Consider the following 27039-nt stretch of genomic DNA (forward strand, 5'->3'; position numbering starts at 1 on the left):
TCTGTTCTTCACGTCAGGGAAACTCGATGTTTTTCACAGGAAAAAAAAAAAAGTCAAATGTCATCACAGATTCAAAGGCTCTTGCTGGGTGTGGAGTATAACTGCTGCATTCCATTAGAGGACTGGAATTAACCTGAAAAGCCAAGGATCATTACAAAATTTAACAAAGGAAAACTTGAAGTACAATCCTTGAACAGTTTCTGTTTTATTTTTAGTTTTTTTTGTTGGGTTTGTTTTGTTTTGTTGTTTTTCCTTGTAAATTTGTAGAATTAAAATACATTTCTAATTGTTTAATAGTGTGAAGGATTTCATTTCTTCACATGCAGCAAACTTGGATGTTGGTGGCATTAAGTCTTCTAGAGTGGAAACTTATTCCCCCCCTGCTGCTCCCCAGATCTGTGCTGACACTATTACAGCATATTGTCAGCCTGGGCAAACAACTTTTTTTAATTTAAGTAAATTGTATGTGTCTGAATATAGTTGGTGCAAAAAACCATAACAGTTCTGAGGTTTCTTTCCTGTTGTGTGCCTTGGAGAGAGCTAGGCTGGGTTGGGCTCGATACTCACTGACACTATTTTTGGGTGCACTGCTGAGCTGAATACTGTTTGATGCGTTGTATATGTGTATTTATAATGGTACTGGTGCAAAAGTAGTACTAAAAATAGTTTAATTGTTTTTTAAAACTAAAAAGATTTAATATGGAGGCTTGAAACTTTATTTTCTAGAAAGTTCTTTTAAATATGCCCTTTTTCCATAAAAAGAAGAGCTTAGCTTTACTGATTCTATAATGCCATATTCCAGTCCTTGCTTGTAAGATGAAAGACCGGAGGAATCGCATCCTTTTGAGTCTCTGATTTATAATGCTATCATTCTTTTCTGGGAACAGGAGTATTGAGGCAATCAGAACTCAGCACCAGTCCAGTAAAAGGATTAACTTAGAATGTTTATAATTTATCAATTTCAGTACATTTTAAGAGTTTTTCTGGAATTTGGATGTACTAAAATCTGTGTTAAATTTTGAAACCAGTAGGGTTTGTTGTTGTTGTTTTTCCTGTGGAGGAGTACAGAACTGTTTTCTCTTCAGGCCTGATTGATTGCCTAGTACTGAAGGAGAAACAGTTCTATTACTAGTCTGTTAACTGAAATATGCCTGATTTTAGCAAGATTCCTCACAGGTGGAGATCAATAACCCATCGAAAAGCAGGGGTTTTTGCAACATCCCAGTGAGTACAGCAAAGGAGAGCTATTTTGCCATGGCCTGTGCTAAGCTCTAAAGGATTAGAATATGACTGCATATTTTGTATTTCAAGCTGTGCTATGCATCTTGCACTCTGTGAAATTATTTCCTTCCTAGCTTCCTTGGCATTGTTGCAGCCAGCGTGGACGTTGCTGCAAGATGTATGTTCCTGACAAAAAGGATTATTCATCTAAGTTGGGAAAGTTATAGTAAAACAAAGAAAACCTAAAGCTGGATTGCAATGGAAATTTAATATGGTTATGAGAGATATGTGTAACCTCCATTTCTTTTTTGTAAAAGGGCTCTCCCTGAGTAGTGCAACATTGTTTGGTTACTGCATCTCAGCTTTTATTTTGTCTCAATTGTCTATGTTTGCATAGAGTGCTTGCCTTTTATGATCCTGAGCTTAATTGTCCATGCAAAGACACATTTTTAAGTTTTATACTATGCTGTGCTCTTAGCTAACTGTGATGGTAAAACTGTCCTAGAACAAGAGGAGAATTTTACTGATAGAGCCTTTCTGCTCTAATACAGAGGTCTTCCTAGGCTGCTGACATATACTGCAGTGTGTGAGATGCTTTGCAGTTTTGTTGGTACTTTTAAGTAGGAAGAAACTTGTTTCAAGAGGTTAAGAGGACAACTAAAAAAGGATGAACCTAAGACAAAGAGCAATGTAGGCTGCTTTAATACAAGTAAGGGTCTTGCTAAATGTAATGAATGTCAGGGATTCCTAACTGTGCAAATGAATGCTCCACCACTGTAGATGTTTGAGTGTAATAGGCTTTGCCTACCACTACTAATGCTATTTTCCTGTTGGATGCGGCACATTTACCTCATCATTTGGGTGACGGGGGGAGGATAGTGATGGAAATTACCTCATCTCTCTTGAAGGAGTTGAGAGGCTTCTTGATCAGACACCTGAAGGACAAGTTATGAGGAGCTGCTGATGGAGGTAAATAGTCTATTGGGATAAGATTACACAAGTAATAAATACAAACCACAGAAAAACGGTTGCGGGGGGAGAAGACATTCTGTGGATACTTGACCTGAACACATCAAAATGTGGAATGGAGTAAGGGTTTGTTGTGACCCTACATCCTCCTGGCAAGTAAAAGTAATATTAGGTCTTATACTTTTTTTATACATGCTTCTATTGCTATGCACCAGGATCTAAAAAAATGACAGCAAAACACTTACAGAGTATAACTGGTCATTTTCCTTCCACAATACCTTTGCCTCCACTGCAACATACCTGAGCCATCACTCCGTTCGTTCATTTGTTTGATGAAGAGTTATGTTCTTGTTTTTCAGCAGTCCACAGTGATCCACATAGTTTAAATGCAAAATCTGACACTTTTTTTTAAAAAAAAAAATTTAATTCTCTGTACAGCATACTTGATAAATTCTTTATCATTAAAACTAATGTGGAAAAGTTTTGCATTCCAGTAATCAAGTCTCAGAGTCTTTTTTGCCCAAGGTATGGAAGCAGTTGATTTTAGAAGTTCAGTTGCACTACTGGAGATTAAATATAAAATGCCAAAGAAATGTTTTGAATTTGAAACAGAACTAGCAGTAATTGAAGTGCTCAGTCCAGGGCCCTTGTTAGTGCTTCAGTCTGATTCTCCAGGAATAAGTAGTCAAGATTCTTTCTTTTTTCTTTACTATACAAGTGTAAGTTCCTTCATTAATTGCATTTGCAATGATGCTCATGTGATCTTCATTTAAGGATAAGTAACCTGGATATGAGTATTCCAGAAGCTCCTTATCTTTATACCAGCTGTCATAAGAAAAATAATAGAAATTAAACTACAAAGTGTCTAGTACAATGCAATATATAACTTTTGCTGAATAAGTGTACAGCACAGATGGGACTTCAACAAAACAAGGTTAAGTTTTACTATATATTTCAGGTAGACAATGGCAGCTATAACAGGGCACTATCCTGAGTAATTTCAGAGCTTGAATCTTAATGAAAGTTGACGGGAATTTGGATCCTCAGTCTAAACTAACTCATGGACTTCAGCATATCTGTTTTAGATATCTGTTTTAGATACATCCAGAAATAATGTATTTGTACGTTAGTAAGAGCTAACAAACTATTAATTGAAAAGGGTAAATTGAAGACTAGGTTTTTGCAGCATCTGGGCCAGGGAATTCGACTTGATGGTAAGAATTATCTTTGTGCTATATATATGAATTGGATTTTATCCTTTTTCAACTCAGCTTGCTTGTTTCCGATAGCTCTGCTTTCAGCCTAACTGCTTTGCAATGTTATAAACAATATTTGCACACTCCCTTTTCACAGTTAGCCAGCCCCCCTCTTTCTACTCTGAGTGCCAAATAAGACAGTGACACGCTCCAGAAGATAAACTGCATTCTTATTTATGCTGTTTTGACATCCTTCCTCATCCTTTTTGGTATGTAAGCTGCAGTCTCCTAAAGGACTGGAATAAAAGATAGAGCACTTACTAAACTTTGCCTTTTTTATGAATTATCTTCTGTCCACAGCGGAAGGTGACGTTCCTGCCTTCAGAAACAGTCTTGGTTTTTGTCCTTGGTGGGGGCAGAGTAGGGGGGACTGTTGGAAATGGAAATTCTGTCCACCAGAGGTGAGAGAAAGAAATGGCAAAAGTTAGCATATCTCATTATCAAGCTTTAGTCATTCTAAAACTTTCACAGAATTATGTTACCACCTAAGGAACCTTAAAAGTATTAATTTAAAAATGCCTCCTACTGAGCAATTCTTAGATAGACATGTAACTTTATACATATGCAAAGGTAACAATTTTGTGGCTTGTAGACTGACAGAGAAGGATAAAAAAATCACCTTGCCTGTTTCATATATATGGAAGAGTATACATTCTGTATATGAACAGTCCCCTAGAATATACAGATTTGTAATTATCTGACTGCATCTTTGCATTACTGTGATCTACAAAAAGACCTCTGTACTGGAGAAGGAGGTACTAGTTATACCGTACATCATCTTAAAGTCAGTAAGTATATATCTGAAGCTTAATTCCACAGCTGCAGTATCTTGACCTGATCCTGCACTAGTCCCTTATCTGGATTCATAAAACTGAGAGACTAGATAAGGTGATTAACATACTTTATCTCCTTTTCTTCAGAGCAGCTCAAGTCTAGTTGTGCTTGAGATGTCATTTGTCTTATGTCCCATCACTGCATCAGGAAGTGTACTGCATCTCTTATCTCTGAATTTAACACATCAGCATCTCACTTCCTCAGTTGGGTCCAAAAGGGAAGCAGACTGAGGCACACAGAGTAGTTGTGTTTTCAGAGACTCCCGATCATTGGTTCAGTTAACTAGAGAAGAACGGGACAGTTTAAGGTTCTAGTCCACAAATGTTTACACATCAAAGCTGCTTCCTGTTTCCAAGCCTTGATCTTGGCTCAGATACGTAAGAGGCCATCTCTGCTGTGCTTCTCATTGGAGCTGGATGGGGCTAGTCATTTGCATCCACCGATCTCTAGTGTGGAATTAAGATCCTGCCTATCCCTGCAGCAAACTCTGCTTAACTTCCTCCCTCTGTGCAAACCCCACAAAGAATCCCAGAAGAAAAGTTAGATACCGTAGCAGAAGTCACAGGTGGATGGACAGTGCTTTTTCATCAACTTCCTACGTTTCTCACAGAAACCTTTTTGTGCCCATGATGGGCACATAAATAATCTGTCTTTACATCCTGAAACAGGAGACGACAAGACATTAGAGGAATTGGGGTAGACCGTTCTTTCTGGAAATCAAATTGACATTTCACCTAAATCAGATTGTTCAATGTAAATGATAGAGCTGGGATAGGAAAGAATCTAAAACAGGAGCAAATAACTAACTAGAGCAGGGTACCATTATTATGTGAGCAGTGGACTGGATACCGAGCTACTTTCATGCAGGAGCGTCAGTGATTCAAGCGAGTTGCTATTTGTAAGTCCTCCACTAGCTCACGTTTGAAGAGTAGCAGGCAAACGTATTGGAGCTGGAGAGAATCTTGCCACAGCCTGTTTGGTTTGCAGAGAGCTTTGTCATGTATTAATACATCTGAATCCAGCCAAAAGAGTAATTAACAGCTGTTTGCCTTCCCCCCTCCTTTGCATGTGAGCTTCTCCTTTGGGCACCTGATGCTTGCGGATGTATAAATGCAAGTCAGGGCTCTCCACGGCTAAAATTGACCTTTTATTCTTGTATAAGCCACAGTCCCAAAGGCCCAAAGAGTCACTGCCCAGAGCTGGTTGCTGGGCTGGGACATAATGAGCCAGGCACGTGAGAACACAGACAGTGCCTGTGCCTCTGCTGGAGCTGCTCAGAGCAGCCTGAGGACAGGGCGGACTGACCCCTCTGAAACCTTTTCTCAGAACTGCCATCTGGGAAGGTGGGAACACGGACCTCCAGCCTCCCGTCCATCACGTTTGAAGCTAGCAGTGCTGGAAACAGAAATGCTACACCTCCTTTTAGCTCTGCTTTGCATAAAAAGGAGTCAGATCCCTCCTGCTCACTGCCTTACAGCCTAGTCCTGCCAAAGGATGAGGGTCTAACACCGTAAGAGCTCCACAGGATCCAACTGGCACTTCAGGCAAACCTTCTTTACACAGAGGAGCCCAGAGCACAACCTTGCTTTCCTTACCGTAAAGTCTGTGAATTCCCCAGACTTCATCTTGAGAGATGGTCTTTTTCCCAGTCAAAGTGGCATTGATGTGCATGAGGGCGTTGGGATTCAGGGAGTGCATGAGTCCTAAGGCGTGTCCTATTTCGTGAGCTGCTACATGTACCAGATCTGTCAGCCAAACACCTGGAAGAGAAACAGAAAAACAGCTGGCACTGTGTGGTGAAGTACATTTGCTAATCCTGGTATAAAACCAGAGGAAATATTTTAGCACTAGGACAGTATGGTCTTATCAAAGGTTGCCCCAGTTTCATCTTCTCTGTAGCTGCTTGGGTGCAAATAGATGAGCCAATTATTTCCACATGCTTCTAATTTGAAACAGCAGGACACAGAGCAGCACTGCCAGACTACAGGAAAACTGCTCTGAGAGCGCAATGTTTGAAATGAAGGCAAGTGCCCTGCGTAATACTTACTTACTCTCGACAGCTTTCTGCTAACTTTGTTCCCACAGCCCTGAGCTGTAACTGGAAATGGCTGTTTGGGAATGAGATCGCTAGCTGGAATATTCCAGTCTGAAAGAGCCTCCGATGGACCTCTGCATCCCCCCTAGCCTGTAGTTTCTGGGTAGCATCTTGAAGCCTGCTTCCAGCAGAGATGGATTTTAACTGAAAGATGACTCACAAGAGGTGTTATTACCGACACCTATCTTGATACCTTGCACAATTACAGGCCACAAGAATCTCACACAATTCCTGTGTTAAACCCAACTGCTTATGGAAAGAAAGGATCTGAAAGGGGTAGCTTGTACGTGTGCTTAATTCATCAGTACATTAACTAGGAATGCCTAGTGGGTGGATTTTTTTTGGATGATCTTAAAGAATTCTGCTAAATCTCTCTGACGTGACTTGGAAGAACAATGATTTCGTTCTACTTTGTTCCCATTCTTCTTTATGCCAATAAAGAAGGCTAATTTAGCTTTGGAAAGAGAAGCAATCATTGTGAACAAGTATTAAATGGCTCAGCCTTACACTGGCCTTCTGAAGTCAGAAGTGTTATTAACTGTTTCACAAAGGTGACTGAATTGCATGCAAATCAACTGCATGACTGTCTCCATAGAAAAGACTGGAGTTACACTGCCATGATGGAGAGTCAGTGGCAGAACTGGCACTCAGGACACTGATTTATTCCATAATCTTAGTAAAATTTCACTAAGAATCAAGTTTTACAAGTGTCTATACTTGTTTCAACAGCTGCTTGCAGAAAAACGCAGGTTAGAAAAACACATTGTTCCCTGATAACTCTGTAACTTCGAGGCATAGGCTTGTTACCAAACTGATTTTTATTCTACCTGACAAACATTGCCATTTGATATAGTTAGCAGACTTCAGAAGTTTGATGGAGAAGGGCATCTTTTCAAAGCTGAGTATTTCACAAAATTTAATCTGACCAGTTTTTCCTTAATACACACTGACATTCTTGCTTTAAAAATCATCTCCCTCTGGTCTTTGTCCCTAGATGTTATCTGTTGCTGTGCTTTGGAAAACAAGGATAGGAAAAGTCCTTCTACGTCACCTAAAATCTCCTCTCCTCTCTATTTGGTGAAAAGCAGAATATCTTACTTACAAAAAAAGTACTGAGTTGGTCATACAATATGAACCGAATTTGCTAGTCAGGGACCATCTGCTTTTAATTAAAAGTTGGTTTTGATATCACTTAAAAAAAAAAAAAAAAACCAAGGAAAAAAAACCACCAAGCTGCAAGCAACACAGACATTTTTAGGTGCCCACAAACCCAAAAAACCTAAAATGTAAAGAGCCATGCCAACAAGCTGAAGTAATATAACATGGCCCTTCTCAGAGATGCACCTGCCTGGGCAGAAACCAGATGTAGTAACTGAGTATGTGGCCGAACTAGTGAGTAAGTTCACTGAAATATTCAGAAAGAAACGGCACTGCCACCAAACACGGTCCCTTACAGCAGTTCAGTCACATGACAGCAAGACCAACAGCTTCCAAAACTACAGAAAATCACAACCATTTCTGTTGTCTCTTCCCCATACTAGGTAAACCCCAGAACAAGGACTAAAATACAAGTCCTACAGGCATTAATCATGCACTCCCGGAGACACATGTTACCTTTTTTCCAGCTGAACCGGGTATTCCCCAATATCCAATATTCATGGTCATCAAAATGGATTTCCCCGTTGGGTGGGAAGAAGGCATGGGCAAGTTCCCCTGTTGTTCCATCAAAGCAGTGGTGAATAAGAGACTCCAGGCAGTCTGTGTGATTGATAGAGTAGAAGCCTGTGAAAAAAGAAGCAGATTTAGTGTATCTAGCAGGGTAAGGCCATCCAGGACACAGACAGCTGTAAACTTGTGGTTTACAAAAAAAAAAAAAAAAATCTCTTATGGTATCCCACATATTTTCCAACCTACAGAGCCACAGAAAGAAAAATAAATGCAAAGCAATTGTCAGGAATGATGGCTGTGGTGCAAACTATACTCAGCCCTGTGATGACCCTGGATTTAGAGCTGTTTCCAACAGACACAAATGAGTCTACTTTTCAGAAAGGAATGCTGAGCTCTTTTTGCAACATCACATGGAAATTTTTCTTTATTTTGGAGAGAAGTTGGACAGTGAGATGATAACCCCAGGATGTAATTGTTCCATTTTAAATGTAAATAAGCAGATAGCCTTAGAGTCATAGCTGCTTGCTGTCTTTTTGCTAGCACCATGACAGCATCGCAGCGTAGCCTGCGTCCAATGGAACTGGGCCACTTGGAGCTCACACATGGTAGCAGGACAGACCCCTGGGAAGGCATATGGTGTGCCTGTAAGTAGCGTCATGCAACACGAGAGTGAAGAGCACGTTGCGAAACAATGGTAAATCCGCTGGTTATCTCAATATTGCTGCCATCTGCGCAGGAAATAATTCTTTCACACAGACCATAAATCCCAGGAAGAATTTACATCTGGGGTTGAGCAGATAATGCCTCAGAACTAACATTTTTCTAGGCCTGAGAAACTTGGGAAGTATAGCGGTACAGGGGCAGAAGGAAGGGGAGGGGAGGGAGGACAGAGAAAAGATGGTGCTTCAACAGGATCAGCAAAAGGGAGACTAAAACCATAAACACGCTGGAATCCGTCACCTGCTCTGTGTGACCTTGGATATGTCATTTCAATATTCAGTTTCCCCATCTGTGGAATAGAGCTAATCCTGTCCCAGTGGCAGATTTTGAGGGTTAATTCTTGTCAAATACCTAAAGCTTCCCGACTGCAAGATTCACAGAAAGTGTTAATTATGATATGAAGATCTCTTTAGAGCAACTAAAAGTAGTTTCTGTACCTGACTAAAGGCAAACGATGCCCCAGTTCCTCGTCCAAGAGGCCCTGCTATGTCCATACAGCAGAGGAGGACTATCTCCTGCCTCCAAACTCCACAAGTCCCTTGTGGAGTTAACGTGCACGAGACTGTTCCGTCAGTCCAGGAGCCTGTGCAGGCTTACCTATTTTCAAGTCACTCGCTACGTGGCGTGGCACTTCTCTGAAGCTGAACGGTGAAACTTCACTCCACATTCGGAACGCAGCCGCTAGTCCCTTGCGTGTGTCCCTGGCGTTTATGAGGTTTCTTGGAAAGGACAGGATTCTGTAGGAACACAGAACAACTTCAGGAGAATAGTATTCCCTTCTCAAACATCAGCTGAAGGCTCTCAAGGTTGCATCAGACAATCAAGTCTTTCCATTCACTCTAATAGGTTCAAAACAGGAGTAGCTTGAACTGGATATTAAAAATATTTAATAAAACCCCCACAGGAACTAATATATTACAATATATTTACAATCACATGTTCCGGACTACAGCTTTTGTCCCTCCTCAAGCACATCATTTTAGACAAGGTTCTCTTGGAAAACTGTTTTTATCCTAACATCTCCCAGTCTGTTGTGCAGTGTTGCTAGAAGAGGAAACAACTGCATTTCAGCAGCAGACTAGGTAACTCCTATTCATAACACTTAGGCTACAATGTATGTGCACACACTGAATTATAACACTCGGGCAGAACTTTTGAAAGGGTTCCAAAGGATATCAAAAGTTTGACAGTAAAACAGGTTATTTCCTTTGAAAAAAATCTCATCGCTTGGGAGACTCGAGAGCGCTTTTTGCTTAGGCCACAGGTACAGATACAGCTGAACGGTGAGAAAACGACTGGTGCAGGATGGCAGAACCATGGAAATGGATAGATGGCTCCTAGAAACTTACCTTGTCCCAAAAGAAGATCTGCATTCAGGAAATTGCCTGAAGTGTAGCAATTGAGAAAAGCTGTGTATATTCTGCTATCCCCTCTGGTTGTTTTTTAGCTATGCTGTTTATGTTCTCCCTTCGTCCCAGCACATCCTAAAGGGAGCAGAAGGTTTCGTATCAAGCCAGGCTGTTAATGAACGTGAACCTGGACAGTTAAGACTATCATGAGGCTTAGCCTGTTTGGGATAAGTGTAAAGGGAGATACGTTCTCTGCTCAGTGTGAAGGAGTCAGGTTCGTGCCACCCACTCATTCTTTGCTGGGCTTACAGGCAGAATCCCTGCTGTCCACCGGGAAGTAAACGTGTAGTGATCAGCACCGCAGCATCACCCACGGAACAACGCAACAACCACCACCGCACATCGAGCAAATAGGGCCAGCGACAGTAACGACGAGAATTCTGTGTAACCGATGGCATTACAGCTACCTAGAGAACAGAGGTAACTGCAGCATCAGCCACACCTTGCAAATTATCTTCCCGGCCTGCATTTGGGGACCTTGAGCTACTCCCCCCTCCTGCTTCTGTGGAGAAGAAAGGGGTTAGCGCAGAGCTCTCGGACAGATGCAGCTGCTGCCATCCTGCCCACCCCACTCGCCCTCCTCACTCCTTACCTCCGCTGCCTCAGGCAAATCCACTGCAAACAAAGCTCAAAATGCCTTCCTTTCCTGCTTGTTGGTGACAGAAAACTCTCCCACCCTTTACAGTCACAGTCTGGTCGAGTTTTCCAGAGCCAGAGTGTGAGAGAGACCCTCACAGCTCCATAACGATGTCCTCAGCCCAAGGCCAAGAAAAAGCTGCAACACGTATTGCTGCTGCCGGAGGCCACTTACAAGTGTTTTCAGAAATCCAGTGTGACCTGCCATTCAAGCCACTGCAGTTTAACAGTTAGCGACTGCAGCTCTTGAGAGGTCAGGTTTGGGGCTTGCTCTGTACTTTAAAGTCAGGAGTGGCTGGAGTGAGCAGCCACATTAAAAGGACCTTTGTTATCTCATAAGACATTGAAAAAACCTGGTTTGGCTGCTGTGTCTCCAGGAAGGTGCAGACTCTCAGCCAGGAGTGAACAACAGGCCTTTCTTCAGTCAAACCTCCAGGACTCCTGCTAGTCTGAGGTTTCCCATGACAGTCTGATTCTACCTGCCAGTGCTCATCTTATGAAACTGTTTCCAAGGGGATTCCCTGAACCTTGTTCTGTCTGAGCTCATCTTAGCTCTCCTGAAAAACATTCAACAATGCCATTAATATTTTCCCAGAGAGAAAAAGCATCTTTTCAGGATGCTGCCACCACAGCCCATCGCTCTGGATGGTTTCAGGGGCTGTTCAGCCACTGCTAAAGTAAGGAAGAGAGCTGCTCCAAGGCTAAACACCAAACAGGAGCGACATTGCCTTATACCAGCAGTAGCAGTGAAGACAGACAGACAGCAACGAGAAACAGTTCAGTGTGAAAATCCATAGGACTCCATCAACTTTGGCTCTGAACAGCCTGCTTGTTGAAAGTAGTACTAGCACTGCACATTTACACAGCTCCATCCTATCAAAACCAGACCACTCTATAGCTGTACGGTACTGCTGGAATGCTGCTGGTTCTGAGCAGCGGTAAACCCAGCTGGAAATCAGTCATCTGGACAGCCACTTCTCCTCGGCAGAAACATCTGAAAATATTAGGGTTAACATTCACTCACCCTAGAATTGCCAAGGGCTTTTTATTGTTTATTTGTTAGTAATCTGAGAGTTGGCATCCTTTCCCAAAGACAACAGGGAGAAAGAGATTCCTAAAAGCACTCAGCACTAACAGAGCTCTGTCCTCCTGAAATCACAGAACCTTTCAACAGCTATTTCCCTCAATGATAATTTAGGTTCATACAGAACTCTTTTAAAAATACCAAGCATGACAGAGTTAGTATTCAATTCACTACCTTCTGAAGGAAGTCCCTAGTTCTGGGAAGCCTATCTATCTGAAGCCTGAATCTGCCCCTGAACAGTTAGTTTTACTTTAAGTAGCCTCAGCACGCAGCCATATGTGCTACTAGCTTCTAACGCAGCGACGATGCTTTGCATGATCCATAGCTGACGTGAGAGGTGTAGCATTTGCAAAAATACTTCCTAGTTTAGAGCGGCTTTAGCAGCTATCCATTCATTAGCAAATAGATTAGCAACGTTCATATGGTAAATATCTATACCCATGGCAGGAAAAACTCAGACCCCAGTGTCAGAAAAGGCTAACTCTTAGGGCTAATGCAAGTCCGTACTTGTATGTCAAGTTGAAGTGGTCCCATTTCAAGTGTCCTGGTGTGATCGTGTATCGTTTTCTCCGTGCTGGAGGCCGAGGTGGGAAAGCTGGACTGTGCAAAGCAGAGACACTCGCTCCATGAAGACCAGGTGATGTGGCATCTTCCTTAAAAGATAAAACAGGAAGTTCAAAGAGATGGAAGAGACTGCAGGATTGAACAGGGTAAAAGAAAAACTACAAGGTATGGGGCATGTGGAGGCTGGGGAGCACAACTGGTACTCCCTTATGGGTGTCAAGGAGACAAGACTAGCGCGTCAGCTAGTCAGCATTTTGCAAAGCATGCCTGTTCCGAGCGTGCTGAACAAAATCAAGACAGAGCAAAAGAGGGGCTACGCTGTCAGGAGTTCTTGGGGCATGACTTAGATCAGACGTACGAGGAAAGGAAGGGAGCAGCACTCCTCAACACTGGATCACAGAGGGTCAGTGCTGTAGGCTCCCTTGAGCTGCGGCATGATTCCAGAATAGGGCACTGCAGCCACTCCGCTCTCCTCTTGGAATGCGGCACAGATGGAGCAGAAATGAGGCCTCAGTAGGCTTCTGGCCACAGTGAGTGCTGCAGCTCTTCCTGGAAAGCTTTCATTTCCTTTTCACTTTGCTATTGCTCTTCAGCCTCACCACAGAAGAAATAAAATACTGGACAAATGAGTAAAACAGGCAACCCTTTGTGCAGAGAGCTCTTTATAAAGCTGCATTGTGGATCTGAAATGCCTTCAAAGTAAATAGGAGCCCTGGAAACCCTGGAGTGCTTTTAAAGCCATCATACAGTAAAAGACATCATATTTCGTGACACGTCTGACTCAAAGTATAAAAGCCTTTCAGTCCTGAGTAGTAGAGGTAAAAGAATGGGACCCAACACGGTTCTCTGGAAGTCTACCCGCTCTGCCTCCCCCTTTCAGGATTAAGACACTGAATATCTCTGGGTCATCTTTGCTCCAGAGGCACCAAGACACTTACTAAGCGATATGTATAGTGGCAACGTTATAAAAGCTGCACCGGTACAAGTCTGTTCAGCCTCAGAGCACATTCTACAGAAAGCAAGAGCTGTCTTCATTTCAGTCATGGAAGAGCTGAGGCTCTGAGAGTCAAAACAGCATATCCCTGGTCTCACAGCAAGCCAACAGCAAGAAAAGACAAGAAGCCCGAAGCAAGAGCTGCCAGATACTGCCCAAATCACTAGCACCTCTCCATGACTACAGCTAGTCGTGACTGGTAACAGGCTAAGGGACTCTATCCTAGGAAACCAGTCTCTTTTCGCTCAGGTCTGTGAACCATACTAGCTTCTATCTTGTTCTGATCTCAGTATTTTTCTTTCCTACAAGGACAGCCTTTTAGTCTTTCTTCCAGCTCAGCTGTGGGTCTGTCTCACAATTTGAAATCGGCATAGTCTTTGAATGTAAGGAATTGCAAGGGCCATAGAACATCGCCTATGAGACAGATGTTAACTAACACCTTGCCTTCGAAGTTGCAAGCTTTTGGCAGGGTATTTGATGACATTTCTGGGAGCCTTCAGATGCCAATTTGCTCATGAAAGTGACGGGATCACTTTTCCCTTTTAACCTTTGTCACTTTGCTGTATTAAGGGATCTGGTTGATGAACCCATACTTTGTGGCTTGCTCAGCTCCAGGCCTAGCCCCTTCTTCACTAAGGCACGCGTGATGCGAGTACGCTGGCTGTTGTCCCTCTCCCTTCACCTCCAGTGGCTTTTACCTCTGATTCTACTCTGAGAATGCCATTTTCCCTTGATATGAAAGGAAAATTTTGCATCCTTTTGAGCAGCACAGACAAGGTGGAGGATCAGCCAACCTGTGTGTCAACGATCTGTTGGAGCTGTAAGAGAAGCCTGGAGAAGATTAGCTCATAATTACAGGTTAATAAGATATCTTCCCTTTTTTTTTTTTGCAGTTCTTTCAAGTAGGGTAGAATTAAGACAAATCCTTTCTGCCTTTGTTGTTTTCTCTACGATCCCTTGCCAGTATTGGGGCTGATTACACATTCACTCTGGCATCAGTCAGGAATAGCACAGGATTGCTAGTACTGTGAATTCTCAGTCAGTCTATGGGCTCTGACTCAGGAGACCTGATAACTTGTGATGGGATGAGGTAAGGTATTAACACTCTTCAGTAGCTGTCTATCCTTGTGATCGACGCTCCTGCTCCTTAGCAAAGCCAGCAGAACACGCAGTGCATTTGCTTTCTAGCATCTATAATTCACAGCCCAGCTGGTGCCATTTCCAGTTTATGAGAACGCGCTGAGCCGTAAGCTGCATAGGCTGAGTAACAGACACTGCCCATTCTGCATCCTCTGCCACTGGGCTATTAAATTACACCAGGGCGAAATCCTGAGGCTCTTCTTAAAGCCCCCTGGGTATCAGCAGAGGAAAATGAGACAGTCAGAAGCAGCCTGCTGGCTTCTCCTTCTACAAGGAAAACTCCTGCAGCCCCATGGGAGAAAAATTCTTGTCTTCTCTACAGCCATTGAGCTTAAAACCCTAAGGCCACAAGTGCTTAACAAGCAAGGGGGGGGGAAAAAAAAAAAAAAAAAAAAAAAAAGAAAAAAAGAAAAAAAAAATCTGTCCCTACTGAGCTTATCCTCAAAATACAAAAGAAAGTAAGGGTGACTCAGGCCCAACAGCAATCACTGAAACTTGTATCTGACCTAGCCACTAGATCAAGAAAGGTGCAGAGCATTGAGTTCTCTTGCTCAAACATTCTGCTCAGTCTTTGTTCTACTCCAGTCTTTGTTCTACCTACCACTGCTGCAACAGGATGCTTTTAATTAAGAATGTGTTGCAAAATGAATCGGGGAAGGGTGGGGTACCACACATAGGCTGTAGCTCAGATGTAGGATTCTGACAGAAATGGAATGACCTAGTTAAAAATTTCACAGTATAATTTGGATCAAAGGTCCTGTCTGGATGCCAAATAACCAAGACTATGGGAATACTCAGAACTGGAGAGGAGGTCAGCTGCTGCCAGGAGGAAACCCATTCGACTGTGGGTTAAGGTCTGAAACATTCAAAAAGCTTGGGAGGTACTAGAAGGACAGGTGTTTCAATTCTCTCTCTCAACAACTACAACAGACACCAACATATATAAAGGCAGACACTGGCCAACATCCCTGCCTTACATTATCTGCCCTGTGCAGTCAGACCCCCATTAATTGACTTCATTGAGTTGTAATGAATGTAATTCATTCCCTTCTCTCTCCTAGTCATGCAGTTCCCCTCTCATAAACTAAACAGTAACAGAACTCTGTGACTTAGTACCAATTAATAAGAGCCCTCAGCATGTGATGCAAACAAGGGGTGTTATTGCCAGGATCTTCATAAACACGAAGAGCAGGAAAGGATGCGAGCACTTAGAGAAGATTGGTTTTTTATAAAATTAAAAGCTAAAATTAATCTAAAAGCAAAAATTGAGATCAGCTTCTGAGACTCCCAGAGCCTTCCAAGAGTTCCCCCTGAATATTGATCTGTCCCAGCATATCTTGCTAACGGATGGACCTTGAAAGAGAGTTAATACCAGATAATAGTTTCTGTAGGTCCAGCATTAACTCCCAGTTTAGATCCTACACCATGAGCCCTGCCTCTGGAGTTTCTAGGAAAGCTCAGCTGCTATGGAAGTCAGAATATGTGCATGCCACATCATACCAGGCTGGGAAAGCAGAGGTACTCAAGAAGAATAGCCAAAGCTCCGAGGGAAAACAACCCAAATCTTTTGTGCATTCACTGTTTAGTTGTCTGCAAGCTGCGTACACATCTCTAATAATCTGATTCTACTTGGGTGCATAATTACCTTTTAGGATCCTTTGCAAAAAGGGACTCAAACAGCCATAAACAGATCTTGTTGCTTTAACAGTTATTTATATATAGTTTAGATTGCTTCCTGAATGTATGCGTCTTCTAAAAAGAATACACATGCACATATATTTGATATCCCCACTCCCCTTTCAAGCATTTGAGAATTAGATCCTTTATCCTACCTGACTTTTCTGAACTGCAGCTCCAGCTGGATCTCCCACAATAGCCAGCAAAGCCACCACAGGGAATATGCATAAAAATCCCACAATGGTTCTACAGCTATTGCTCTTTTTCTTGTCAACTGAGAGGAAGCTCTTCCTTCTGTTTGCAGAAAGTTGCTCTACTTGATCCATGTCGTTCTTTAATACTTTTTAGAGGGAGATGCGACAGATACTAAGACATTCTCTTCACAGAATGCATTGGTAATCCTTTTGCTCACAGTTGCATTTGGAGTATTTCTGAGCAGCCCTGCAGTCACTGCCAAAGTTGTGCAGAACCACTAGAGTTTCAAAAAGCTCTAAAAAAAAAAAAAAAAAAAAAAAAAAAAAAATGTAGACTTTACATTAAGCCTGTTTCCAATGTGCCAAAGATTCTCTTAGCCTCTGCCAAGTGGTATCATATTACCGCAGCTGAAAGTTGGGCTGGCGGAGGAAAAGCAGCAGTGAAACAAGCTGGGATGGACATGAACTCTTTTAACTGTATAATCAACAGAGGACAAATCTGCAGTTGTCAGCTTTATGTAATGAAAAAATTGGGGGAGGGGGCAGAAAAAGGAATCCAGAAGCCAGCATCATGCCCTTGGAATGTTTCATTAGGGATGCTTAACACTAGAAGAGCTGTCATTTGTCAAGGGCTGTCTTCAGGAGCAGAATGAAAAATGAGATGCTGTGAGAGACCAGGCAGGGTTTCTCTGCTTAGGAAATTCTGGTCAGGGAGTTTACAAACTCAGAGAAAAGTAAACATCAACTCCCTCTTCCATGAAACTTGGCAACTGACCTGCAAATTTCTTGTGTACTTGGGAGCTACCCAGTCAGGGGTTATCATGCTGAGAAAGACAAGTATTTTCAGAATCATACTGATTCGGGGTACCTCAGCTTGAGCACATCAGAAAGACTGACCTGGAGAAGCGGTCAGTTTGTCCGAAGCTGTTAGGTTCTTTAAGGCATCTCCAGGCTGCAGACAAGAAGTCAATTCAGGACTTTTTAAAAAAGCTTACTCAGAAATTCTCAGGTTTTCAGAAATAGCTGCACTTTTCCGCCTGGTCACTAAGTGCTAGACACTCAGTGCTCCTGAGGTGGGGTGTCCTTGGCTAAGCAGTTCTGACCAGAGAGAGGAAAAGGAACTGTGCAATCTCCTAGTTTCCCAAGCAAATGGCAGGGAGGTGGTAGTTCTGTTGCCAGCTAGTATAAAACATTCCTAGGGGATATCCGAAGCATTTGAAAGGTCTCAGAAACTTCTTGCACTTTTAATAATGAAAAATGGTTTCATTCGAATTTTTTCCCTAGTTCATAATCAAGCTTGCAACATTTTATAAGTTTCATGTATTTTCAGACTAAACCTGGCCTGGAGCTTTTAAACAACTCAGAATAAGGATGACCAATGAGTTTGCGTACAATTTCATGAAAATTTTCTTTTTCAATTTTCACCAAGCTCCCCCCCCCGGAGAAAAAAAACATATTTTCTGCAGAGAGCGGACAAAGTGCAGCAGTTGTTCAGATACCAGGAGAAGGACAGAATAAGGAGTAACATGGAAGGAAGTTATGGATAGAATTACAAAGGAAAGCTGGAACTAGGAGGAAGAGAAAGAGCAGAAAGCAACGGTACTGGGCTCTAACTCCTGTGGACCAAAGCAGTCAACTGCAGCAGTCTGAGATATTGGCTCATCTCAGCTATGAGCTGCAACTTTCTAGGGACAGTTACACCTCTTCCCCAGTAGCACAGCTGGCAGAATGAAACATGCCTGTGCGTGAGCACTCTGAAAAAGAGCTTTTTTCAGAGCTCCGAAGAGTGGTGCAAATGCACCTCCGTTTGTGGTCTGAGCTGTAGACCACAGCATGAAGTGGGAAACTGGTAACACCACACTCCTAAACTTACCAGTGTCTCAAGTCCCCTGAACAAGTTTCTGTCAGAGTCTGTAGACGAGAACACATCTGCAGAAAGACTGACTGCGAAGGGAGTCTTGAAGTAAAAACCTGCCTTGGAATGGGGCTCAGAAACTTCAGCCAGGAGCTCTTCTCCAGTAAAGCAGTACCAGCTTGAAAGAAAAATACTGCCAGCAAACACAGCGCTGGAAGAACATTGAGTTTCAGTCATGGAACTGCCTACCAGCATTAAGTGCATCCACCTTTCATACGGCTAGTAAAAGTCAGCAGCGTTTGAAAATATTTTAAATTATGCACTATTACATATGCCCTCTCCTCTCGCCAGAGTGTCTGAGCATCTCACAGTCTCCCAGAGCATTTAATCTCACATCAGTCTTGAAGGTAAGGCAGTGCTATTATCTGCACCTTACAGCTTAAGACCCATAGTACTGTGCAGGAGAAAAGACTTGCCTGAGGTCAAGCACGGAATCTGGCAGAGCAGGAACATGAAATCTTCCAAGTACCCAGTTAGCGCCTTACTGTTTCTGAAGATGACTACATGAACCTGAGTTTTAAAGCATAGACTGAGAACCCACACAACCACATAGCCCGAGGGAACTAAGAACTTCCTTCGTCCCAAGGTAAAGAAAGTAAAAGTTTTTGTAAAATACATCTTGGCTCAGACCCCTCCGCTTGCCCAAAGTTAGTATCTAGAGCTTTAGAGAAAGCGCATTCTTGAGGACCTCACTGTTTCCAAATACTTCTTCACGCAGCTACTAAAGGTTAGCACAGCCAAGGCTTTTTCCATGAGTTACTGAAGTATTCTGAATGGGGAAAGAGACTGTACTGTATATTAGCCATTTATCTTCTTGCGCCACGTGTGGTGGGTGAATGGGAATCTTTAGCTGCAGAGATGATTTGTGACCTCTGAGACATTTAGGATCCTGCTTCCCTGTCAAGGTAGCAAGCAGGTTATACCTTGATGGATCAGAAGGGAGAGAATATGGTAGGAATGCACTGTGCCCATCCACATAAAAATTCAGTGCCTGTGCGTCCAACTTTACCAAACCACTGGCTGTAGAATGCTTTCAAAACTTTTAAAATTTAAGCCAAGTATTTGCTCAGAAACCAGCTCAGCAGTAAGGCCAAGACAAACCTCAGTTATTATAGCAATGAGAGTCAGATGAGGAAAGCTGTTATGCTGAGGTATTCAGAACTTACAGATGCAACTTGCGGAGCTAAGGGAGACACATGAACTTAATGCTGTGCACACTAACAATGCTTCTGATAAAGTCACTGTGCATCTGGATTCTTTGGTGCACAAGCTCTGGCCAGAATCCTCAGTGTCGCTGCTGGTAAAAAGCGAAATTTCAGGTTTATACTTAGTTCATTAATACTGTCATTGTTAAATTTCAAGCACAGCTCTCTTCTGTAGATATTTTAAGGATTATCAGGATGAGAGTGCACATCTGTTGACATTTCATCCGTGTTCTCTGCCCCAGGTTAAGAGTATCATGGCTTTCCCAAGAGAGACTTGTACTTAAAGGACTCTCAGATGCAGCCATCGGTGGCCTCAAATCTACAGCACTTGTCAGAATTTAAGCCTCTTTCAGATGCTTCAGACAACTCCCCAGACTCCATTCTGGGAGCCAGTGTTGCCCTGTGCCAAGGGCAAGAAGTTAGTCAGAACTCTGACTAAGTTTTATCTCTGTCTTTTCCAACAGCTGAAAATACTCTCCGTGCTTTATCAGGCAGCCTGAGCCCCTGCAAGGACTGTTTTTACACAAGTGCAGAGAACTGCTGCTGTGACTTTGGAGTTCTGATGAATTTTAGAGGTCTCAGGTTCTCAAGTGCGGATATTTGGTTTGGACTACAGGCGTGAGTTGTCATCCTGACTATATTTGAACAGAAAAACATTCCTGGCTTTGGTTTCTGCACAGTGTCTAAAAGCAATGGAACACATTACACTTTGAGGGAATCCACATGGTGTAATGGGGAATAGAAAAGGAAGGCAGGGTACAGAACTGACTTCGCTTTGTCTTCATGCTGTTAGCAGAAGTGACCAGGACCTGGATATCATTTATGGGGAGCTGGGATTTTCTAAACAAACAGTCGGGGATGCATATCCCAAGATGTCTGCATGCAATAAATGTCACATGAAAAAGCGGGCTCTAAACAGCTGTCAGAAGGGAATGAATGTTGCATAAAAACTACAGTGGTCAACTAGAGACTACAGAGAACATAAAGGATTGGATCATTTGCACAACACAATACACTTTCCTTGTTAAATCACCTCGGTCTTGCTGTGCTCTTTTCAATCGTAACTGCTGAAATGTTTAGTTTAAAGCAGCGCTGCTGTATAACACGCAACATATGGCTGCATTCCCAAGGGCAAGTTTTAGCTCAAAGATAAATACTTTCCAATAAATACTTCTTTTTCTTCCACAGATTATTCTTAGCATTTCTCTCCTCCCCTTTATTGTTAACATTAAATGTTACTTTCAGCACTATTTCTAAATGGTTCTCTCTGCTACATTTGCCACATTTAAGAGGAAAGGTAGCCCTGGTGCAGCAGGCTGGGAAGCACACTGGCACCGCTTCATTGAAGTCCCCAAAATGACGCAAGAACAATCTATTACAACATACCTATACTCACGCTAAGAGGGGCTACACAGAGAACAACTATCAGTGCTACAACTGCAGCTGTCTGACTATCCAAAACGAAATCTCACCTCTCATGAAACCTCTTATTTATTCACAGACTAAGTGTCTATTATTCAGCATTGCAACAAACTGCTCCGAAGAGCTTCCCCTGTTGTGAACTGGGAGTTCTACGTGGAGGTAGGGAAGACAGGGAAAGGAGAAGGACCTAACATCTGACTCGAGGCATGAGCATCAGCATTTCACCCCTAGGGCACCAGTCCAAATCCACGCCGCAGGCAGGGGAGGGGGAGTACACACAGCTGAATGTGATTTACCACATATTGGCTCCTTGGTGGCCCATGTGAAAAGAATTAGCAAATCCTCATATAGCTCTTATTTTAAAAAGCACTTACATATTTATCCCTTCATCTCACAACTTGGGGGGAAAAAACCAACCCGACATTCTTGCATGGTTCCTGTGGGAACGGCAGTTAAAAACTGTACTTTTTCCATGGGTCACGGACTAAAAAGGAGCATATCTGCTGTAGCAGGGAGCAACATTCCCCAGGGAGGGGGAGAAGAAGAATGTTCTTTAGTCCCCAAGCATTCTCCCACTTTCTATCATGCAGCCCCTCGTGATCAGCATCTGCTGATGTTCCTAGAAAAATCCATGGTCTGCTGAATAGCAAATGAGCTGAAAACAAGGGCTTCATCCAGCTGGCAAAGAAAACGGAATATTTTGCTTAACTGTCAATTTGGAGCTGCAGCTCACAAAAGTGCCTGTACTGGCCTGACCTTCTGTTACCAAAGAGACATGGTCTTGACTCTAGTCAGAAGCTCAGCAGTCCAGTCATGGCCACGTAGCGAGTAGAATTTCAGGAATGAAGTGAGGGAGAGATTTTTCTCAATACACAGATAATAAAGTGCATCCATAACAGAGTAAGAAATGCTTCCCTGGGCGGGGATATTTTTGCTGTTGCTGTTTGGTGGGCTATATTAATAATCTGTAATTCTTTGTGGATGGACCAATCCTCTTGAAATCCTGGGAGCAGAATGGACTAGTGGGAACATAATCAAAGGAGAGATTGGTTCTTTTCCTGACTCTGCCTTTTGACAAGCAATCTCCCTCCCTCTACTCCCTCAGTCTCATGCTGTCTGTAAAACGTGGATTTTTTGCCTCACTTCGAAAGGAAGTGCCTTAGAAACCCTAGATCTGAGTACGAGATGAGCTGCTGTCTTATATTTAAAGTTTTACACCAGAAAGACTCAGCAGGATCTTTCCCTTTCAAAACCATTGCTGTACATTGCTGCAAGGTACAGAGCTGCATTTCAGATGGCAGAAGCCCCAGTGAAAACAAGGAGGTCCCCAGCAAATTTGTGGAAGACCTGTCAGTCTCATTCATGGGAGACCAACTGGTAATAAGCATCAAGCAGAAAGTTACTCGCTATCCACGCTGATTAACTAATAACAATATTTATCTTTTATCTTTAAAGGAGCATTTGCCTACTGCTCTGATGCCTCCTTACCTCTCTTCAGCCCTCGCTGTTCCTATATCCAGCAAGATTACCAATGGGTAGCAAAAGGAGAAAGGGGAGGAACATCTTCCCCCACCTTGCCCCCTCCTTTCCTCTCTCATAATCTCTAGCTAAATTTAATGCAGCTCCTAATCTCAGTCCAGGCTCTTGGCTCTTTTCCCGCTTACTACAGGTATCTTTTTCTTCTCATACTTCAGATTCAAGCCTGGATTAGAGCAGAGAAACTCCCTTGCAGGCTAAGAGTACAGACCAGATTACACATGAACTAGATGATGAACTAGCAAGTACCCAAAGCTAACTGTTTCACCCAGCGTGGCACTCAATTGGCCACAAGTCACTCTCTGATCCTGGCCCTCCACGTAAGCAGGCTTATCAGGAAAGGTAAAACAGCAGAACCCTCTTCACTGCTCCCAAGCCTCAGACTCCCTCGGAGCTGAGCCTGTCATGGGGGGCAAGCTTGCCAAAAACATACCTGGCACATATGGGCATCTGCTTGCCTTCTGTTATCTCTTGTTCCTGTGGCTCCACTGACCATCCTGTTTCTTCTCTGTTGTGGTGCAGCAATTCCCTTCTTCTTACTAGGAAAATGAAAGGGTCAAAATGGTGCTTAACAGCTCAACTCTTGCTCCTCAAAACCAACCGCAGCAGGAACAGGGAAGTGAAAGAATTTACTCCCAACCTGAACACTATGTTTACAAACCATTTCTGTAGTTCTTAAGCAGGTATATTAAGCTGTGCAAAATTCCACCTCTAGTTTGGCCATACAATGAATTTCAGATATGGAAACAATATCAGATCTTGAAATGGAACTTGAATTTTAAAAAATTAAAACATAAAATTAAGGGGAGCTCTTCTTTCCCTACAAAATGTCTTTTCATTAGCGGGGGGGGGGGGGGGGGGGGGGTGGGTCATCTCCATTTTCTGCAACAGCTGCACAGCTTGGAAGTCAAAGGCTGCAGTCTTCCTACAATTTTTTTTCCTTTAGGGAGAATAAACACTTGGAAGCCTCTCTTCATTTAGTATCCAAAGGAATTAATAAAAAAAAAAGAAGCAGATGCTCCCTGTTGTTTTTCCCTGAATAAACTGACACCTTAGGCGTAAGAAATGAGAACAACGCAACAGATACTGAACAGTTTGCCACATCTGTCCCCTCTTCCCCAAGTGGCAGCACACATATACATTTACCACACATGATGAAGTAACGATCAGTTTTACCTTTAGTAAACTGCTTTTGGATTTGATGTAGAGGGCTGTGAAAGAACTACATTTCAAAAAAAACACTTAACATGGGGTTGTGGTAATGTATAGTCTGGAAAATTATTGACTTGCACCAAATAGTGGTTAAAGCAGCTCTTACATTATACAGACGGCTCAGTCTTGTACTTTTTGAAAATAGCCTTTGCACAGTACTTTTCTACTGCTGCCCTACCACAATATAGCAAACATTTTGGGGAAATGCCTGGTTTATTCCAAAGGAATTTACACTAACATGAACTTCTAGGAAATACGTAAATGGGTATCTGCACCTCTGATTTTTACCAAAGTTGATTCTGAAATTCAGCTTTAGTTATTTGGGTGTTAAATCTAACTCAACCAAATAATTTACAGGTTAAATCTGATTCATTTTCAATAGCTCAAAAAAAATCCACTGAAACTGTAACAGCCCCAAAGTGAGTGTTTTGACAAAGATTATCTATAGGAGTCAGAAGTTGTGACATAAGACTTTCTCACAACATCAAGGGATTATGAAGAAGTAATAAGTATTCCTGTAACTACCATATATATTCCACAAAGTTAAAAATTTCTTTAAAAGATTTGCCACCTCTTTGCTAATGAACAAAGATAGTAGAGGAACACAATACTTTTGTTGTTTTAAATATTGCTTGCAATATGTAACAAACAGTATGCTTATGTATAATTGTGTCATTAAAGATATACACCACACACGCAAACATGTACGTATACATACACACACTCATGGCACACTAGCCCTACAGGTTGCCACTTCCACCAACAGTTACTTTACAGGATGGACTCAGTGGATAATATTTCTTCAGTCAGACAGTTGGAAAACACAATACAGCTGGATCCGTATTTCAGCTACTGTTTGTACATTCGTTTTAATGCTCAGGAAAATATATATTTTATTTTATTAAGTTTTGCTGCAAAACAAAGAAACAAAAATGAAATCCCTTTTTCTCATGTCTTAATTATTACTATTTATTTTCTTTACACTTTGATTGGAGTATTTAACACCTGCCTTTGGCATTATGGATAGAAAGCTCAAGAGTCTCTGAACACACAGTTGTGCCAAAAAAAAAAAAAAATGGAAGAAGAGTGTCACTTAGAGGTTAGAAATATTTGTTGCAACAACATATTTTCTCCAATCAGTGTTCACTACTTCATCTCTAAGGCACACACTCTGTCTTTAGGATCTTGTTACACCCAGATTTACCTCTGTCAGTCCAAGTTCTTGTTGAGCCCCTAAGTACTAGCTCAGAGAGCATGCTGTCTTAGGACATTACCTCCCTACCACTGACAGGCATCTGGGAGAACTGACGCCGTGACTGATCTCCTCCGATATCTCCTCACGTGCAGTGCAAGCGTATGCTTTGCCATTGCCTGCCAAGGTATAAGGTATATCCTCCTACAGCATCTCCTTTCAGAGCAACGCAAGGCTGCAAATCTGACGCCGCAGAGCACGAGACATGATACAGTCACCGGAGTTGGATGCCGTCGAAAACATCTGCATATGGCAGTCTATGCGCCTCTGGTCTGAAAGTCTCTTATGCCTTCAGTAGACAGGTCAGCGTTCTTTACTTCAGGTCTTTCTGGTGGATCAGCAGCACAGGGCGAGGGGGCTGCCTGCCCTCAAGCACCACTCCTTGGCTTTACAACATTAGAAGCAGAGGGGACTCCCTCCACCTCCACCCAAGTCACATTAGTTATTTGCTTCCCTCTCCTTCAGGATGGCTTTGCAGGTAGCCAAACACATCAGCCTGACTAGTGCTTCTCATCTAAAATGCAAACAAAAAGGAAGTAAAGGAGGGAGGTGGGAATGGGACGGGAAGCAAGCATATCCTTAGACAAAGATCTGAATCCTCTCCCGGATAGCCTGTCGGCAGATGGGGCAGACAGTAAGGGCTGTGCTGCAGTCTGGGCAAGAGCCATGTCCACACTGGAAGACCAGTTTGATTTGGTCATCGATGCAAATAGGGCAGGTGATGCGCTCTTCCATCTGCCGGTAGCGGTTCTGCAGCTCCTCCATGAGCTTCCTCTGATCTGTGGATTCAGAGCTTGGGCTGCACTCCACCTCGGTGCTGTCTGCAGGGGTGGAGAGCAGGAAGAGAGTTAGTCACTAGTGTGCTCTGCCTCATGCAGGGTCTCTTTAGACTCTGCCCCTCAAGAGTAGCAATTAGTTCAGACTAAACTCTCTTCACTGAGCCTTATCCAGGGATTCCTCAAATAATGATGCTTTTACAGACTGGCCAGTGTGGTTTCCTCCATTTAGCTGCTCAGCTCATTTGCGTGCGTGTGAGCATGCGTGTTTTTGTTTGGGTTTGTTCATTTGGGTTTTTTTAAAGGAAACAAAACATCGTCTGAAATGTCCTGCCTTGGCATTCTGTAATGTGCTGCTGCTACCTTCAAGTAAAAACATTCAATGCTGCTTGTGATGCTCTGCCATACTAGTCCAGGAATCCTTACAGTGCTATGAGTACCATGTTCTCTCAAACTCCTGTTCACATTTCGGATTCAAATTTCTGGTCAAGTCTTTCAGGACACACATGGTAAACCAAGAAGAAACCATCTGACATCACTTAACGTTGACTTTCGCATACATGAAGCTACACAAATAGAGTCATTTGGTCAACTCTATGAAATGGAAGAACCCCAAATCCTGGACAACTGCCAGCTTAGATAAATAGACTCCTCCTGGTTTCAGCTTAATACAGCCCACTGTTCATCTTCTGCTCCTCAATCTCTGATTAGGTATCTTTACGCTTCAATATAGATGACCCTTTCCCCAACATTCTGCAATTAGTTGCACTTCAGTGGTGCAAGAAGTGATTTCAAATCCATAAAGGTGAAGCAAGTTTGGGGACAGGGAGCTTGCTAAAGGCAAACACTGAAGACATCACTGATAGGGAAGTCCTGCTGATATTTTCAGAGACCTTGATGTTCCTCCTCCAGCAGAAATCTGCATGCAAATGTCTCATTCGGAATTCTCATCATTATTTTGTCACCAGTCTGTAGGAAAGACAAATACTCCTGCCTACTGTCAGGTAAACTTATTTTTTGCATTATGGAGTTCCAAAGTGGATTTCTGTCTTTGCCAGCTGCATACGTCCAATGCCATGTGACAGATTCTTGGTTCCCCTACGCTTTTGTCCAGGCATCAAGTCACAAGACTACAGCCTGACTCCAACACAGGAGCCCACAATACTAAGCCATGAGCAGCAGGACATGCAATTCATTTTCACGTGCACTTGCCCTAAGAGTCATCTCAGCTAGAAAGACATCAACTATCACAACTGCTAT

At 42.7% G+C, this 27039-nt stretch overlaps 2 protein-coding genes across 11 annotated transcripts in view; both read right to left on the bottom strand.

Moving 5' to 3' along the window:
• Positions 1-7: 7 nt before the first annotated feature.
• On the bottom strand, positions 8-24660 carry MMP23B (matrix metallopeptidase 23B). Of its 5 annotated transcripts, none has more exons than XM_041124166.1 (10): positions 22973-23052; positions 17359-17413; positions 16423-16757; positions 12400-12545; positions 9361-9500; positions 7990-8157; positions 5876-6040; positions 4829-4939; positions 3708-3834; positions 8-3015 (listed from the first exon to the last, which is right to left on the bottom strand). In XM_041124166.1, exons 3-10 carry the CDS (start codon positions 16591-16593, stop codon positions 2841-2843), a joined length of 1203 nt encoding a protein of 400 aa, XP_040980100.1. In that variant the 5' UTR covers positions 16594-16757; positions 17359-17413; positions 22973-23052; the 3' UTR covers positions 8-2840. The 5 variants fall into 5 exon arrangements, with proteins under 5 accessions (XP_040980100.1, XP_040980098.1, XP_029873492.1 ...); XM_041124164.1 differs by lacking the exon at positions 22973-23052 and adding an exon at positions 18335-18494; XM_030017632.2 differs by lacking the exons at positions 16423-16757; positions 17359-17413 and adding an exon at positions 24496-24660 and having other exon boundaries at positions 22973-23078.
• Positions 24589-27039, bottom strand: part of MIB2 (MIB E3 ubiquitin protein ligase 2) — a 52660-nt gene continuing 50209 nt past the window's right edge. For all 6 annotated transcript variants that reach the window (XM_030017607.2, XM_030017606.2, XM_030017604.2 and 3 more), the window contains one exon: positions 24589-25824. In XM_030017607.2, the coding sequence (XP_029873467.1) occupies positions 25583-25824 (242 nt within the window). In that variant the 3' untranslated portion in view covers positions 24589-25582. The remainder of the gene's footprint in view (positions 25825-27039) is intronic.

The sequence above is a fragment of the Aquila chrysaetos genome, chromosome 6, assembly GCF_900496995.4.
Source record: "Aquila chrysaetos chrysaetos chromosome 6, bAquChr1.4, whole genome shotgun sequence".
NCBI lineage: Eukaryota > Metazoa > Chordata > Aves > Accipitriformes > Accipitridae > Aquila > Aquila chrysaetos.

Bases quoted from the DNA above. Each gene is read 5' to 3' on its own strand.
- MMP23B (XM_041124165.1), bottom strand. From the start codon at position 16,593: ATGGATCAAGTAGAGCAACTTTCTGCAAACAGAAGGAAGAGCTTCCTC. The intron at 12,546-16,422 runs GTAGGATAAAGG...TTATCTTTTAAG, and splicing joins CTGCAGTTCAGAAAAGTCAG to GAAGATGCCACATCACCTGG. The intron at 3,835-4,828 runs GTATCTAACTTT...TCTGGTGGACAG, and splicing joins CACCTGTGACTTCTGCTACG to AATTTCCATTTCCAACAGTC.